At 40.7% G+C, this 18,215-nt stretch overlaps 1 protein-coding gene across 1 annotated transcript in view; it reads left to right on the top strand.

The window, feature by feature from the left end:
• sptlc3 (serine palmitoyltransferase, long chain base subunit 3) overlaps nt 1-15,991 on the top strand; it is a 33,453-nt gene extending 17,462 nt beyond the window's left edge. The window contains exons 6-12 of the mRNA XM_008430207.2: nt 640-733; nt 4,109-4,214; nt 7,107-7,326; nt 10,427-10,553; nt 14,644-14,779; nt 15,146-15,275; nt 15,360-15,991. Of these exons, the coding sequence (XP_008428429.1) occupies nt 640-733; nt 4,109-4,214; nt 7,107-7,326; nt 10,427-10,553; nt 14,644-14,779; nt 15,146-15,275; nt 15,360-15,473 (927 nt within the window). The 3' untranslated portion in view covers nt 15,474-15,991. The remainder of the gene's footprint in view (nt 1-639; nt 734-4,108; nt 4,215-7,106; nt 7,327-10,426; nt 10,554-14,643; nt 14,780-15,145; nt 15,276-15,359) is intronic.
• The last annotated feature ends 2,224 nt before the right edge of the window (nt 15,992-18,215 follow it).

Genomic DNA, 18,215 nt, shown 5'->3' with positions numbered 1-18,215 from the left:
TCCGATTAATGCAGTCAATTGCTCAGAGCTTCTGTGTTATATATGCTAATGCTCCGGAGAGAATTTGATGGGACAACTGAATTCATTTGCATGCTGATTTTTATAGCATATGAAGCATCACACTGTCCAAGTAAAAATTATAACAGATGAGCTGGTAAAAATTTTATCAGACATCAAAAGGAGGGGACATTTGTAGACGATTTCTATCCCTTCTGGGACATAAAAAGAGTGTGATTAAGGCATAAATGGGGGAAGGAGAAGAAGAGGAATGAGTTGACGGGTAATTGGCCATGTGAATCCTTTTTATTCGAAAAAGCACATTTGCATAACAGGATTGCTTTTTTATGCTAAAACTCATAAAAACCAAGAAATCTCTTAAGGAACAGATGCATTACGTCGTTCACATGGTTGCAATTTTCACCCGATAAATAGTTGCCGGTTAACTGTTGTTTGTTTTATGCAACTGAATGAAAGACTCATCCTGCTCTTATCAATAATCAGTCATTAAAATCAGGTTTACAATGAAATTTCATAAGATATTTTATTCCAGGCTTCATATTGTGAAAATTAAGCTGGAACTGAAAAGCCTTTCTTTTTTTTTGTGTGTGTGTAAGTTGTAGCTTTTTTTCTGGTTTCCAGGGATGTTTGATAGTAAGCGATGAGCTCAACCACACATCTCTAATCTTGGGAGCCAGACTGTCAGGAGCTACAATCCGGGTGTTCAAACACAACAGTAAGTTCATCGGCTGTCTCTTTTTATTTATTGCACAATTCGTAAGAGGTGAGATCCAAATTGCAATTCAAGACTCAGTCCTTGTGTGTTTATCACTGAGAGCAAACTTACTTTGACTTGAACCATTTTTACGTCAGAAAAAAAGCTTGAGCTTCTCCTTGCAGCGCTGCAAACTGCATCTTCTTGGTTATTTTCTGCTGTTCCCTAATTTTCTTTCACAGGATTTGCAGATTTAGAGAATAGTATTATATTTGCATTTCATATTAGTATGTTGGGAGTTATGAAGAGTTTTTTTACCAACCAGCAAAAATATCACAATTTTTATGCAGCGAGCTCCAAATCTGAACTGTTGAACACTTAAACCTTTCTGTAAACTGACCTCAAAACCACAAAGGTCACTATATATTATTGCTGTTAATATTTTAAGGAACAACACAAATTGGTACATTATTTTGAAGTGGAGGAAAACATTTTGCATGGTGTTTCAAACTTTCTAGCAAATTAATGTCTAAAGAGTGTGATTTACATTAATATTTACTCCCAACTGAGACAATACTCTGCAGACCCCAGAGTAGATACTCAAAGTTTTGTCCTTTTAGTCTCTAGGCCTTTCTAATACATTAATATACTTTATGTTTTTGGTTTTTTACCCTGTATTGAGCTCCATCCTTCCTCCTATTAAGTTTGAGCAGCATCTCTGTCCCTGCTAAAGAAAAACATCCCCATGCTGGATGCAGATGAATTTTTAATGTTTTGGTCTCAACCAGGGAACCTTCTTCCAGACGTTTGCCGTTTCCCCTACATTGCATGTAGCACCTGGAAGCATTCTGTCCATCATCAGTCCCGTCTCTGCATTTCTCAACTTCCCTCACAGTCTCCGTAGTCGTCCCACTTTCCCTCTTTCTAAGATCAAACCTGGATCTAACTGACCTCCTGTTACTGTATGTGCATGGCGATATCTTGGTCGGGTTCCAGCCGTTCTATGCTTTTTCCATTTTCACATTATAGATTCAACAGTGCTGCATTAGATGTCCAAAGCTTTGGACATTCTGCTTTAAAGTTCTGCCCAGCTTCCCCCCTGACCTGTCAGCTGTGTTCCGTTGTCTTCACGATGTTGTTTGTTCACTTGCGTTGTCTAACGAACCTCTGAGGCTTTCACAGACCAGCTGCATTTATACCGAGATTAACGTGCACACAGGTGGACTCTTAATTACTAATTAGGTGACCTCTGAGGGCAAGCTCGTTAAGAGTAAAATGAGCAGAATACAAAATACACCACACACTTTTGATGTTTTCGCCGTGCATCATTTTTCTTCCACTTTGCGCTGAGCTTCTACTTTGTGTTTGTCTGTCACATGAAACACATTGAACATTTTTGGGGTTTGAATATTTGGCAAGACATTGTATCTGTTTAGTTATGTTGTTTTACGTAAAGTTTGTTTTCTTAGAAAAAGAACAAACAAAACTGTGTACTGGAATCCCATCTATCTCAGGAACACCACCAACAGAACACCTTGACTGGGCTAGTCCTTCAGCAGCAAATGCATCCTGACAGGTGCAAGCTCAGTCAGTTATAGTTCCACCAATCAGACCCCCGAGGCCTGTCTAAAGGCAAAAAAGCCTCAGGCACCTGAACAGTGGACCGCTTCTTGCCAAAAAACCTTCAGCAGCGGACACTCAAGCCCTCATTTAGCTGAGTTACTTCTAAAATGGCTATAAAGTCACAAAAATATAGCCATGGTTTTACAATGTTAGTTACTGGTGCAAGTCCTGGCAATGTGCAATTGCATGTTCACAGCAGCTGAAATGTTTATGATTTGTATCTTAGCACAACCGGATCTTCAACAATAGAGGAAAACTGGTTTGTACAGTCCAGGTTTGTGCATCAGAAAGCATTTCTCAGTTTTATTTCTTGCTAGTTTTCTTAGTGATTTGCTGCATGTATGGATCTTTGCTTATTAAAAGTAAGCTTTAGATCCAGTTGGCTTAATGTAGCTTAAACCAAAAGTGATTACTGTAAAGTATTATTGTAGCAGCGTATAGATGTTTACTTGTTTGTGTGCATGTTCTGTAAAGAAGAAGATAAGCATCTAGTCACACAATGTCACATATCAGGTCAGAGCTTATCCTAATCAGAGTGATACTGTAAAATAATCTCTAGTCTGGTCTCCTCTACGTAGATTTTGAGTTGCGCCGGATGCATTCTGTTTTGTTGAGCTTCAGGAGGGGATAATAGCAGCAGCAGCAGCAGAGCATCTGCTGTCTCCTAAATGAACCTGTCTGCGTAGAGGCAGTAATATCGATCATCTAGACAGACTGTTGGCTTTGGCAGGGGCTTTTTTCTGCAGCTCATGGCTGGACTGAAGTTAGATTTTAAATACAAAAATTCAGGAGAATCACAGCTGGTCGATACTGCCATCTGCTGGATTGTCACAGGAGATCGTGAAAGCGTCCCCATATGGAGAAAGGACATTTTGGGAAATCACTCCCATGATGAGCAAAGATTTCTGTCACGATTTATATTAACTCATAGAAACGTTTTTCCTAGTATGCTTTTATATGTGTGTTATTATGACAGATACCTCACATCTGGAAGCGTGTCAGTAGTTGTATTAGTTGATAGGAATGTTTCGGTGTGTACCCCGAGTCTTGCTCCATGAAAATAGGCACCAGCCCCACTGTGACCTGGATAATAGATGGATGTGTACCGTTGTTGAATGTGTTTCTGTACAGCAATGCTCTTTGTATTCTTAAATCTACTTTAGAAGTGGTCTATACAGCAATAACAATCGTGTTATTGCTTTATTTGAATCTATTAGTATATGCCTCGCGAGAGTATTACCCCACAACTAATCTACAGCTTACAGCCACAAACCTGAATGTAAATTTATAAAGATTTTATGTGACAGAAAAGCGGCACATCATGTTGCACTAGAAGGAATCAAGCATGGTTTTAAATGGCTTCTACGTGGACGGAACACGTAGAAGCTTCTACAAAACAACCTTTAACCACAATTACAGCCATGAGTTTTTTTTAACAGGTTTAACAGTGGGAGTGGTGAGCACAGGATGTGCAGTGTTCTGTCACAACGTGTGTTTTTAAGAGTTTCAAAGTAAAAAGTTCAGTTTTAATCTCGTCTGATGAGTAGTCACACCGCCTTCAGAAGGGTGTGAATACATTTGTTATGCACTGTGTGAACCGTCCTGATACTGTATACTTTATTGGGCAGATTTTGTAATATTATTACATTTTTTTCCCTCTATATTTACCTTGTCTTAATTGTTCTTTGCCTGTGTGTGTGTGTGCGTGTGTGTGTGTGTGTGTGTGTGTGTGTGTGTGTGTGTGTGTGTGCGTGCGCGCGCTTGTGCTTTTAGACATGCACAGTCTGGAGAAGCTTCTAAGAGAGGCTGTTTGCTCAGGGCAGCCTCGGACCCACAGACCCTGGAAGAAGATCCTCATTATGGTGGAGGGCATCTACAGGTCAGCTCCGACTAAACCGCCTTCAGGTTCTTACATAGGATATTGTTGTGCTGTATTATTTCAATATATTATGACTAAAAGACATTTCTTGAATCCGATGGTTTCTAATTTAAATTTTTTGCAAGCGAGAGTTCTGCTCTCCCAGGTTTTGGTAAAAAATCTTTATTTGTAACCTGAGGTGAGCCTGTGCTAAGATGCCCCTGAATGCTCTCTTTCTCTGTTGCCTCCCTTCCTGCTGTTTGAATAATTGATTGTATGTGTGCTGGCAGGTGGATGGGAGTGTGTGTGCGGCTGGGTAGGGTGTGATTACCGGGAAAAAGGGAAAAGGTATTGTGTGTCTCTCCTGGCGGTGAGCTATCCCAAGTCTTAGTGACCCTCTCCATCTGCTCATTACCGCCAATTCAAGGCCAAATGGAGCCACTGAGATTGACTTGGCTGAGCCCCCAGCTCCAGCTGTTTATTACTGACAGTATTTTCTCATTTTTGCCTCGTGTTGCCCTTATCTGTCAGCATCCTTCACATTTTTTTTTGCAAACAAAGTGAAAAACCTAAAATAAGGAAGCAGTCCATCCCCAAAAAAACTCGATTTATTTTCACTTTATTACGCCGCCTCGATCAATGTGTACCGTGTGAGTCACACGAGAGCAAAACGCTGTCCTTCGTAGGGCTCTGAAAGAACTAGAGCTCCATCTTTCACCTCCCTGGAACATCAAAAGGCCTGGATAAGGAGACTTTAGCTCTATCCCTGTCTCGCCTTTGATGTCCACAACGCTCCTGGTTCAGCTCTGTCTTCTATCATTTGGGCTGCAGGCTCAGCCAAAGAAAGTATGGCAGGTCAAGGATTTTTACAATTCCCCAGCTACATAATTACTTATTCTGTCTATTTGTAGCTTTAAAAGGTTTCCATCAGAGAGGAGGAAGAAGTGGGCAAAAAGATGACGGGAAAGAGTAAAAATGCCAGGAGAAAGATTCTTGAGAAACCGTAGAAAGTCGAGCTGCATACACGTCTGCTCAAATGTTTCCATCCACTCATCATGGGCATGAGCATCTTATTAATCTGGATATTTTAAGGACTTATTTGAGCTGTTCTTTTTCCCAGATGGCATGATTATACAATTCACAACATTTATTCTAATCCCCAACTGGTCAGATTATACTAACATTCTTAATTATATATACAACCCCCCTTCAAATACTTAAATAAAGTTCCCTTAGAAAGGAATGACAGCTGCCAACAATAAGCTTCTGGTTTAGTTCTGGCTGAATATTTTACGATTCTTCTCTTTATAAATGGTGTAGTTCAGTTAAATTGTTTGGTTTGGTGGTTAGAACCTGGAATTTAAGCATAGTCTACCATAAACTGTCGGTTTGCTTGAAATTGAGGCTATTCCAGGAACTTCCAGGACAAAACCAGTTATGATGGCTGTTGGAGATCATTGACCTCTTGAAAGATCGACTTTTGTCCAAGTAGAGGACGGCCAATCCCATATTTGGTGGAATTTATTGAGATAACAGTAATTAAAGTATTTATCCATTTTGGAGCAAGAGACTTTTCCTTCTCAGTGGACGGTGACGAGCTGATAAATCACAAAACTGGTTTTTACTATGGATAGTGACACTGGTGTTTCCAGTTGCTTCCAAGTTACATCCGGCTTGAGTTCTGGTCATTTCTGGGTTGTTCTTGAACATCTGAAACATTTTCCTGTCGTCTGAGGATGACATTTTGGGTCAGACTGACACTCAGAGACACATAGATGCTCCACCAAGACGAAGATCCCTAACACACATCCGCACTAGGTTTGAACTAATCAGCTTTGTCATATGGCATTTCTAAAAAGCCAGCCTCAAACCTATTGGAAATTCATTGACTGTCATCAAAAATCAGAGCTGGCGCCATGGATACCAACAATTTTACCACTTCTGACAAAAAGAGTAGCCAAATAATCATCCAAAAACATCAGCAGAACCTTGATGATGGGAGATTTCACCAAATACTTTTGAGGGTTTATGTGTGAAATATCTCTATTTTCTGAGGCTCAGATATTTTTTTTATTATTTTTTTATGAGACTGTTGTGGCCTTTTTGCTGTGGCCTGCTGGGGCAACAGGTTGAGAACAGCAGATGCCAACAGGCTCAACTCACTGGTCCGTAAGGCCAGTGATGTGGTGGGAGTGGAGTTGGACTCTGATGGCAGTGACACAGAGGAGGATCCTGTCGAAGCTGCATGCCATTTTGGACAACATCCTGCACCTACTCCACGACACACTGGTGAAACACAGGAGCACATTTAGTGGAAGACTGATTCCACCAAAATTTGCCACAGAGCGCCACAGGAAGTCATTCCTACCTGTGGTACGGAGGACTCTACAGCTCCTCCGTAACTGTTTGACAATCTCTATGGGGAATCTGTGCAATTTGGCTTGCATGTGTTTTTAAATAATCTCTGAGATTAAATAATCTCTGCATAATTAAACTATGTGAATTACAATGTTGACTTATGTATATTATTATAATGTTATGTCTGTCTTGTTATTATTTTCATATTGTATTTTTTTCATGCTCATATAATGGGTACAGTTGCAAAACATGAATTGCCCCTGGGGTTCATGTTCTAAATGCCCCTGCTTCAACCAGTGGGAGTTAAAAATAAAAATTTGTTGATCAAAGTAATTTAAAACTTCACACGGAATAATAAATGGTCTGAATGCATCCTTACATACCCCCGGTTAATATTACATACTTGAGTCTATGCTGACATTTCATCTGAACTCTAATATAAGACTTCAGAGTCCAGTTGTTGTTTTTTTCCCCCCCCAACACTAATTATTTGGTTTCTAAAGCTTACATCTGCTTGAATTCTTGTTTCCTCTTTCTGTGAATCTCTCCTACCAGCATGGAGGGCTCAGTTGTGCGGCTGCCTGAAATCATCGCCCTGAAGAAGAAGTATAAAGCCTATTTGTACCTGGATGAAGCCCACAGCATTGGCGCGGTGGGGCCTTCGGGGAGGGGAGTCACCGAGCTGTTTAATGTGAACTCGGCTGATGTGGACGTGATGATGGGGACTTTCACGAAGAGCTTCGGGGCAGCTGGAGGCTACATCGCAGGAAGAAAGGTTACTGTTGAGCTCTGTTCCACCTTCCTTTGCTCGTTACATCCGTCCTCACCGCTTCAGCTGTTTATGGCCCACCTATGAAAAAGAGAGAGCTTGGAAACGGTGCAGTAAACATGCTATTATTCACTCAAGCAGAAATTAGTCTGGTTGCTAATCCATTTGGACGCAAATAGGGTCAGGATAGATTTTTACGATGTAGATGAGATTAATCACCCTGAAACAATTCCAATAGCCATTGGTTCTCATTACGGGGAATCAGATAGCTTAGCCGACACTTTCTTGAATTTACTTAACACCACTAATCTAGCTTCAAACAAAGCCTAATAAAGTGAGAAAGCAAGTCGTGTAAGTTATTTAGAATTTTTAAGAATTATCTGCAGCAGGTATTCAAAACAGATGGGAGTGAATAATACAAACTCCATAACGTTTTTTGTGGGCCTCATGTGTTCAACAAATGTTCAATAAGCTGCAACTCTGGGCCTTTTTAATCCGCTTTTACTCTATTAAAATGTACACTTTAGTACATAACCACAGTGGTTTCGAGGCTGTTGATTAGAAAGCAAGGAAACAGGCTTGTTGTTGGAATTAAGCTCTTAAAAGTGGACACTTCCTTTCCCTGCCTTATGTTAGCTCAGTCCTGCTCTGCCTTAATAAGAAGGTAAAGCTGGCAGAGGGCCAGCCCCTTCTTGTGGCACGCATCGGAACTGCGCTCCAGATTTAACAGGATGATTTTTAACAAGCATGATGATGTTTGAAGTATGAACGTGCTGCCTGGTTTGACAGCTGGCTGTTGTAAACTCTTGAAAGGGAAAAAGGCAGGAAAAGAGAGAGAAAGCATATTTGTTGTTGTGGTGAAGTGCCCCAAATCCTGTGTTAAGTGGATACGGGTTGACCAAGAAACGGCTCTGCACATGTGTTCTGGAAAACAGTCATCTTTTAGCTGTTTTATGAGAGAACCAAAAATAAATACACCCCAAGCTCCTTATAATTCACTTCAACAGTGTGTTTACAAAGCATTGTTCAATTACCCTTTAGGCAAAACCTGATCCGTACTCAAAAAGGAGAAGTCGCTAAATACACATGGATTTTTTTGTCACACTGAAATGGTTTAGAACATGAAATTAATTTTAATATCAGACAAATATAACACTGCATGTAGTTTTCATGAGAAAAGCGATCCAAACCAATCCTGGAAAAACACTCCCTTTCCATTCAAATTCTCATTTAGCAAATACTGCAGGGCTGAGAGTCATTAATGTAGGGCTGCATGGTGATGCAGTTGGGTTCGAATCCCATGTTCTCCTTGGGCGTCTTCCTACAGTCCAAAAAAAAATAAATAAATGTGAGAGCAATTGATTCTCTAAATTGTTCTTAGGTGGGAGTGAGTGTGTGCATATTTGTCCTTTTTATCTCCATCTCGCCTCGTGATAAACTGGCCACCATTTCAGGGTTTACCCCGACCCACATTCAATCACTGCTAGAGATGAATCATTTTTTGAAAAGTGTATTTATTCAGATCAGATACAGAATCATTTTTACCAGATACTCGTGTGAGCCTAAATTAATTGTAAAGTGTGCTGAGAAAAACTTGTTTAAAAAAAATCTGTTATCTACAGAGCACTTCAGAAATGAATAAATTTCCTGAAAACATCAGATTTAAAAAGCACACATTCATTTAAAAGCACACTGGAATCGTATTTATTTAATCCAGGTTACTGTATGCAATTTGTAAAATGTGATGTGTGACTAACCTTCTGCATATCGTATGTTAATGTTTATTTTGTATGAGTGTTTTTGCATTTTATCAACTGGACCCCAGAAAGATTAGTAACCACTTTGGTAAAAACTAATGCGGACACTAATAAATAAAAACAAAGAGGCACCCGTTACCCTGCAAGGACAAGCAAGTATAGAAAATGTAATTCATGAAGGTCTATAATAACTAATATTAATACTGAGCAATCATTGACTCCTTTTAGACGCGATTTTCATCCATAACCTTTAGTAAACTGAGCTGGTAAATACTGAAATATTAAATTTCCTATAAATATTAACCACGAATATCAATTTTTTATTTTTTTTTAAATTAAGGTGAAGTTTAAAAGATCCCAGAAAGGTGCAATTCCTACTTCACATTACATTTATTTTATTAATAAATGATAGATTTAGCATGACAGTGATAACCAGTGAGGCTGGCTCAGTGATGGACATTGAATCAGTTTAAAGTGGCTGAAAAGTCGCTGCACGTGCACAAGGAGCTCTGGCAATGTTCCCACTCTGTGGTTTTATGAATAAGTATGCCACACCATTACTGTGACCGCCGTGTGGCTTCGGAAACACCCCGAGTTGTCATTGCGTGCCCCCAGGCATGAGATGGATTTCAGACATGTTCTCCTAACTGGCTTATCTTGGTTGCGCTGAAACCCTGTGGGACCACAAAGCTGTGAAAATCTCCTGCCTTAAACAAAAACAGATGTCAGGTTGTTCCAGAGCTCCTATCCTTCGTTTGAACAGTTCCACTGAAATCCCCCTTCCCTCCATGTGTGTGAGGAAACCTCAGCCACCACCGCCGCTGCCGCCCAGTGGGGACAGATGGTCTTGAGTGGAAATGGTGGCCAGACATCATCTCCGGCTGTGTGTCATCACCTCGCAGCCGCCGAGCAGGGGCCCGTCACGGCTGCAGGCCCGCACCCAACCTCTCCTCGTTCCAGGAGCCTCGACCGAATCAGTTCCCTGAATTTCTGCTTCTTCCCCTGTCAGCCACTGGCAGAATTAATCTCCTGCTGACATTTCAGAATAATGAGCCTGACAATCCTCATTCAGGCTCATTTTGTCATCGGTTCCTTCTCAGTTTAGAAGCCGGAGAGGGGGAAAGGCTCCAGAGCCGTGTTAGAGTAGGTGCCAAGTTCCTCCTAGTGACAAAGGAAGGATCTGAGGTATTTTAATCACTTTTCAGATGTTGAGTATATTTGAGCGCTCTCTGGTGGCTAAAAGGTAGAACTACAAGCAATCTGACTCCAAAATTGAAAGTTTATGTATTTGGGACTGAAATACACACTTTTCCTAGTGCTAAAATGTGATTGCTTGTGTGCCATTGCAGGAGCTGGTGGAGTACCTGCGCAGCCATTCTCACAGTGCAGTGTACGCCACAGCCATGTCCGCTGCAATAACAGAGCAGATCATGCGTGCCATGAAGTGCATCATGGGAAAAGATGGAACCACAGAAGGTAAGAATATGAGAGTTTCCAGTGAATCATACCCACAGACCCCCAGAAGAAAGAATCAGTTCCTTCAACAAAAAAAATAGCATTCACACTTCTTTGGATTTTTCACATTTGTTATGTTGAGTTGATAAACTTTAATGTGTTTCGCTGAGGCTTTGTGTCCAAGACCAACACAGAGTAGCACACATACTAATTAGGAAGAAAATGGTTCTTTTTTCTGTTTTTTCTTTTTTTTTTTACATGAGCTTGAGCTTTTGAAAACAGCTCAAGCTCAGACAGATTATATGGAGAACATCTCCAAACATCAGTTGTCAGGTCTTTCTAAAGATTTGCAATAGGATTTATGTTTGTACCTTGACTATAAGAAATAGGATTTTAGGCCTGTAGGCATTTCTAACATGTGTTGCTCTAAACCATTCTGTTGTACATCTGGCTGTACATTTGGGGATATTGTCCTGCTTGGAGATGAATCTACACCCAGTCTCAACTGTTTTATAGCCTCTAGCAGATTTTCTTCCAGGATCACTCTGGATTTAGCTCCATCCATATTCCCTTTATCTCTGGTCAGCGTTCCTGTCTCTTCTGAAAAACAGCGTAGATGCTGCTGCTATCACCGTGCTTTACCATGAGAACTAGGTGTGTTTTGTGGTGTTAGACTTCTACATCCTAGCTCTTTCCCTTTCATATGAAAACTATAATACTTGTTTGGCTTCCCTTCAAATGTAACTTTGTTATTGTCACAAAGCCATGAGGACAAAAAATATAGTGAGCACAACTAATAGTTGCCCTGTCAGCAGGTTATCACACTTGAATAAGTTTTCAGTTGTGCTTTGCTGTTTCTTTTTCAAATGGCTTTAAACCATGCTCCATGAGGTGCTCAAAGCTTTGGGGATATTGTTTTGTAATCTAGCCATGCTTCAAACATCTCCTCAGCTTTCTGTCTGCTGTGTTCCCTGTTCTTAATGATGCTGTTTATTATCTAATGTTCTCAAACAAACCTCTGAGACCTTCACAGAGCAGCTGGATTTAAGAATAGTGACCACACATGCATGACACACTTTATAGGTTTTTGTCTAAAAACATTTTAAAGCCATACTTTTCCTTCCATTTGTCAATTCTACGTTATTTTGTGTCGGTCTGTGGTTGACAATCCTAATAAAAAACATTGATGTTTTTTTGGCTGTAATGTGGAGAATGAGTCATGGTATTTTTTTGCAAGGAACTGTAAATGCAAACCTTTCATCAACTTTGGTTGATATTTATTCAGCAAGTCTTAGAGGGAAAGAAGAGTCTAGATACATACGATTGTGTAATTTAGTTGTGAATTTGCATTTTACCGAAAGAAAAGTATATTAGTAAAAGTTTAGCTTTTTGGGGGTCCTCGTAGCTTTCCACATGGATCTCACTTCTTCTTTTTCTCATTTGCAATTACGCGTTTTTCTGTGCAAAACAACAGCAAGCCAGATCTGGAGGTCACTATCAGCGTTAGCATTAGGAGTTGGACCTGCAGGAAAACACTAACAGCTGCTTTGTCAGAAAATGTGGAAGCAATTACACGGGTTTGCCGTGGCAGGGAATGAGGGATCATGCAGTCTATGAGCATTTTCATTTAAGTGTTGTGATGAATTCTGAAACGTTGCTGGCTCAATTGAAATAGACACAAGAACAGGGAAGAGACTAGTTAAAGTAAGTACCTTCTGTGTAGATGTTCTCCTGAAGAGGCACTAAAAGGAAGAAACACTGACAGTAATGGTAAATGAGTGACATTTAAAGGGCCTTAAGCATGTGCCTTGTAGGGGAAACAGGCAGTCGTGACGTAAACTGTGTGGGACATCAAAATAAAGAAGATAGAGTGCTGTAATGGGTTAAGCGCTTTAGCAACAAAAGCGGAGTAAGCTGTGGTTGAGGTATACTGTGGGTTCATACAAAGATGAGCAACTTTTATCTGGCTCTGAATCAGACATGCCTTGCCTCTGACATAGCTGTTGTGGAGAAATCAGTCTTGACCTGTCTTATTGAGGGGAGGGAGCGCAGCGCAGCTCTGCAGCTCCAGCGTCCAACACAGCCTCGGCTCCAGACCAGTTCAAGTTTAGCAGGGGGTTATTTGGGGCGGGGGTGGCAAAATGAACCTACGTATCAATAATAATATTACTCAAGTAAAAGAAAAAGGTACAGTGCAGTAACCAGTACTACACACTTTTGAACATAGATAACATCGGCATACTTGTTAACCAGCTTAACATGCTGTATTGGTATTAGCTAGTCATCTTTTAGCTAACATTACCTGCATTCAACACCATTATTCAACTCAGTTGGTTAGTTTGGGGGGGAAAACTGTGCAAAGTTCCTTGTGTTTCGCTGGTTTGCTTCCATGATTGTAACACAAACCTGTGAAGCTCTGCACAGCATGTTTCCGTCACTGCCGCACAGGTGTAAACCCAGCGCGAGCGTCTTAGCACTCATGTTGTGTTTAAAGGCGACCTCGGAAAAACACGTTACCACTTGTTAACAATGGACACCGGCTGAAAAAAGTGACAGAGAGCATATGGAAGTGCGGAAACCCTTACTGTATCAAATCGACATGAGTAACAGAAAGTTGGCCACTTCGAGGTAAAAAACAATTTCCAGTCCAGGGGGCATATGTGACTCTGTGGGTGGGAAATGCCTGCCCATGCCGCCGGGCCTGGTCCAACATACAATGAAACACCTCAAGTAGTTCTTCCTCCTCCTTCTTCTTCATCTTTCCTTTTCCTATTAGGTTTCGCTTTAGTCACATGTTCTTATATGATTTCTGTGTCTTGCAGCAGGCTTTTGACCTCCCCGGCCTCTATCTTACCAGAGAGGAGCAATTTACAAAATGGGGCCCGTGCTTTTTGGCAGATGTCCGAACGCTATGTTTTCTCTCTCTCTCTCCTCTCCACCCCGCTCCCTTTCTCTCTTGTTTTGCTGAGATAAGGGGATTTAAAGTGCTCTCTTACATCTCTTTGAAAGAACTGCCAATCTGTTCCCAGGTAATCAGAGGGAAACAGAGCTGGGATCCAAGGCCGGCTCATGCCAAGCCCCGCTGCAGCCACAGAGCAGCAGGCTCCCCAGCGATTCACATTGTTCGGGAACACAGGGAGGGGGTCAGCAGAGCAGACCGCCTCTGCTTCCTTTGATGTGATTTCTAATATAGTCATCTTGAAATCCCGTGCATGTGATACTTACGCATTGTTTAGATTCTGTCTCAGTCATGGCTAAGCTCCACTGGCAGTCAATAATTTTGTGCAAAATCCATCATAACTAATTTGTGAGCCCTCATTCTGGCAACAAGCGTGTGTGTAAACCCTGCTGTCAGGCAGACAAAACTGAACCATCTGCTGCTGCTGCAGCCCAGTTGTGATCATGGACAAATTTATGGGGAAGGGTAGAGGGTTCACAAACAGTCTAAAACAGTGTTGAACTCAATTTCAGTGTTTTCCAGGTCTGGATAAATATGGGGGAAAAAATAATAAGTGCTGAAAAAACAATATTTTCAGACTTTCTTCCCAATCCTACCATCTGTGTCATTCCTTACACCTTTCTCTTCCTTTTCTCTGATACTTCGGGTCGTCCCCCCCTCCAGCCCTCAAGTTCCTCCCTCTTTCTTGTCTTATTCCTTGTGCCACTTTTTTTCCCCATGCGTCATTCCTTTCTTTCATTTCTTTTTTATATACTTCATTTGTACCTTTTTTTTACCATCAGTCCTCAGTCCTATCCTTCCTTACTGTCCTTTGTTGCAAGCTTCCTTCGTCCGTCTCTTGTGTCCTTCCTTCCTTTTGAGTTTTGTCTCGTTTTTTTCCCCTGCCTTGTTTCCTTCTGTCCTCGTGTCCCACTCCCTCCGTGTTTGCTGCTTCTTTGTGTCCAAGCTGATTTTCGTGTTTGTTTGTTTCTTCCTTCCTTGTGTTTTTCCTTGGAGCTGCAGAACTTTGGGGGCAGATGCCACTGCAAGGAAGACACACTTAACGCTGTTCCCCACTGGGGAAATTGGAAGTATTCAGGGGAAAAAAAAAAAAAATCAGTGAGTTGTTGCATTACTCATGTACATCTGGTGATGTCCTTGTTTTAATTGGAGGCATCAGACGGATCCGCCAGTTGGCAGAAAACACCAGATACTTCAGGGCCAAGCTGAAGGATATGGGCTTCATCATCTATGGCGATGATGACTCCCCTGTGGTTCCAGTGCTGCTCTACATGCCAGGCAAAGTGGTGTAAGTATACGCCTAAACTCTCACCTACACACCCAACGTAATCTGGTTATTCACAGAGTTCAACATTTAATCTAAAGCAAAGATTAAACTTGAAAACGGTCTGCTACTTCAATAATTACCTAACACCTTTTGATGTGCAGACAATTCTTTGTGATCTTCATATTAAGTACATTTCTACAACAATTTGTGGTTTGCTGTGCAGCTCTAGCATAACATGAATGTGAAACTCTTTGCAAAACTGAAATGGCACACGCATTTCTTCTATGTGATGCATCTCTACATACCAGTATATTATGAGACTGCTATTTTTGATATTAATACCTAAACGGTTACCACTTCTTTTTTTTTTTTTTTATTGCTACCTAGGGCCTTTGCTCGTGAAATGCTGAAGAGGAAAATAGGAGTTGTAGTGGTTGGCTTTCCCGCTACTCCGATCACAGAGGCCCGAGCTCGTTTCTGTTTGTCTGCTTCACACACCAGAGAGATACTGGACGAGGTAAACACACAGAGAAATCCACAGACAGTGCCTCAAACTGTGCATAAAGGTTCAGTAAATGTTCTAAAACCTTGTTTTCTCCAGGTGCTGCAACAGATGAACGAAGTAGGAGACCTTCTGTGTCTGAAGTTTTCACGGAGGAAACGCTCCCCTTTTCCTGACGCCTGCAAAGGGGAAAACACCGAGGCGGACAGCTGATGTGACGCATCGCACCTTGACTTCACAGCGTCAAAACTAAGTGTCTCTCCCGCTGCAGACTCATTGACACGTATTTTAGGGCAGCACCCATAATCTATGCACAGAAGAGGGGACAAATGTTTGGCAGCTGCTTTTTTTAAACGTTGTTGCAAGCCGCTGACTCAACAGAAGAGCTGTTTTTGCTCCTTTGAATTAAATGTATTTAACACGTTTATTTTGTTTTTTTAGCACTTGCAGAAAAATCACTGCAGAATCACTGCAGGGACCAGTTTAGCTTAAAGGAATGTGGAAAAATATTCTGTGTCAGCATTTGTCCACATAAAAGGCTCTCAGATCAGTTTATTTAAAGAATTAGGAAAGTTTTAAAACATATTTACACAACTGTGTCAATGTATCTTTAAATTAACTTTTTCTCTTAATGTATTTTTATTAAATGTATTTTGTTCCTTATAAATTATTGTCAATTTTAAAAATGCTGTCACTGATAATTATTCAAGAATAAACTATTTTACTTAGTATTTATTTTGTATTATTTTAAGCAACACAATACTTTTTTTTAAAAAAAGGAATCATAGCTGATGCTAGTATAATCACTATGATCCATGTCTTCAACAGTGAGATGTCCAAAAAGTGTGAAATAAAAAGCAAGTAAGCTTAAAGTTGTTGTAAAGATGTTTAGTTTGAAACATCAAACTTGGGTATTAGCACATAACACAACAGCTAACCAAGAAGAAAGTAGTGAAAACAAAGTGTACAGCTCTAATTTAAGTTCAGAAGGTGAAGATTTATATCCATTTATCTTGTGAGAAAGAGAAAAACCTGACTAATGGGAACCCTACCCATTTTCTAAAGTAGGTATAGTACCTTATCCCTAAAAGTACTTTGTGGCATTTTTGTCACTTTTGTGACAAAATTGTAATTTTCAAATCTTAACAGGAGTTGCAGTTTCTGCACCAGTTCTGACCGGCATTATTTCTCTGACATACCTGTTTGTTTTGAGCGCTCCCATCTAACACCAGAACACTTTGCATAAGCAAACTATGCAACGACTGAATAACATAATAGAAGTGGATGGAAGCAGCTGAAAGTCTGCTTTCCTCAGAGCTGTCCCATGCTTTTATTCATGAGCTTTTGCTTCACGACAGGTTTGAAGCTGTGAAAACATGAATTTTGGACACGTCTCATCATTTAAAGTTCGTCTACGGTTAGTTTTCTCACAACAGTACGTCTTCTGGCTGTAAAAAGTAACTTCAGGGCTACACATGTAGTGAATTCAGGGAAGTTAAGAAACTTCAGCAGCTGCAGTCAAATGCCCCCCTCATTCCTTCTGGCTCACTTCCCTTTAGAAACTAAGCTAAAACATGTTGCTGATGCTGTTCATTTTCACTGGTACACATGAAAAAAGAACATTTGAAGAGAGTGTTTATTAATTGACATTAATATTGCAGTTTCAGACAACATGCCATTTTCCAAAGCGTATTTCTGATTTAGATGGGCATAACTTCAAATGCTCTGTTTATGTCGGAACTAGGTGTTAATTGCAATTTACTTCCAAAGTTTGAAGGTTTTTCTGGCCATATATTGTTACCGTTTGGCCGCTAAGTTATTTTCCCTGCCGATTTCTTTATTTTTGAAAAGAAAAAGTGGCCGTTGAAAGCTTGGCGAATCATAAAGTTGATTAATTATCCACCTGACGTGTGTGTGTTGAAGCCCTGAGCCTCCATGCAGTAGCTTTTAAAACATCCTAATCCATGATTATTTTCAGTACTCACAACCGTACTGAAATGTTGTTTTAAAAAGTCTCAGCATGATGCAACTTTCATCTCCACTCCAAATGATAGTCCTGCTGCAAATAATATATCAGGTTGCAATTACCTCTTTGACATACAGTCGAATCCCAGCGAATAAAAAAGGTGTTGCGGCATGTTTTGTGGCGAGACTGCATATACTCGCCGAATCCAAACAGTTTAATTGTCGGTGTTTTAAAGACCACTGTGCTCATGCACACGCAGGCCGCTCAACAGTTGCGAAGGTAAGCATGCAGGGTATGCGGCACCTGGGCCAACAGAAACCTAACCTGCCAATTAGTGCTGAACCCTGAATTCTCGTGGCATGGGGTAATCATTTGATTAAGACAGGAAGGATTATAAATGGATGATATATGTGTGTTTTCACAATGTGTCAGGCGGGGGCTGGTTTGCGCTTGTTTTTCTCCAGAACAAGATGCTGTGCTCTTATCTCCATAAACAACATTAAAATGTTTTACAATTTCGCATAAAGATACGATGCGGAGCTCTCAGGATAGCATTATAGAACTAGTATAAACATGGAAGAAAAAAAAAAAAAAAAAAAAAAACAGGGAAGAAAGAAACTCTGCTCTTTTGCTCGATCACTTTGTTCTGTAAGTCAATACTTCACATCTGGCTCCTGCAGCCAGAAACAATAAGGAACAGCTTCTTTAATCATCAAATCTGTGACGCCAGGGTAATGCACCGTTCCATCGAGATCTGGGGGGAGAAGCTGAAAGGTGGCCTGATACGAAGCATTAGGATGCACTAATGTCTTCCGGATGGGTGCCATTAAGCTTCTCAAAGTTTTGTATTCGAAGAGGAAATGTAAGAATTTAAGCTCAAAGGGAATATTATATTTGTGGACTTTTGTTTCAGGCGCTTTCCAGACAGCTCAAACACGTTTGCACGTTGCACATATAACCTTGAACTTGAAAATAAAAAAAGCGTAGCA

Source organism: Poecilia reticulata, linkage group LG15 (genome assembly GCF_000633615.1).
Source record: "Poecilia reticulata strain Guanapo linkage group LG15, Guppy_female_1.0+MT, whole genome shotgun sequence".
Taxonomy (NCBI): Eukaryota; Metazoa; Chordata; class Actinopteri; order Cyprinodontiformes; family Poeciliidae; genus Poecilia; species Poecilia reticulata.
Note: the sequence above shows the minus strand (reverse complement) of the source record. Positions and strands in the feature narration are given on the sequence as shown.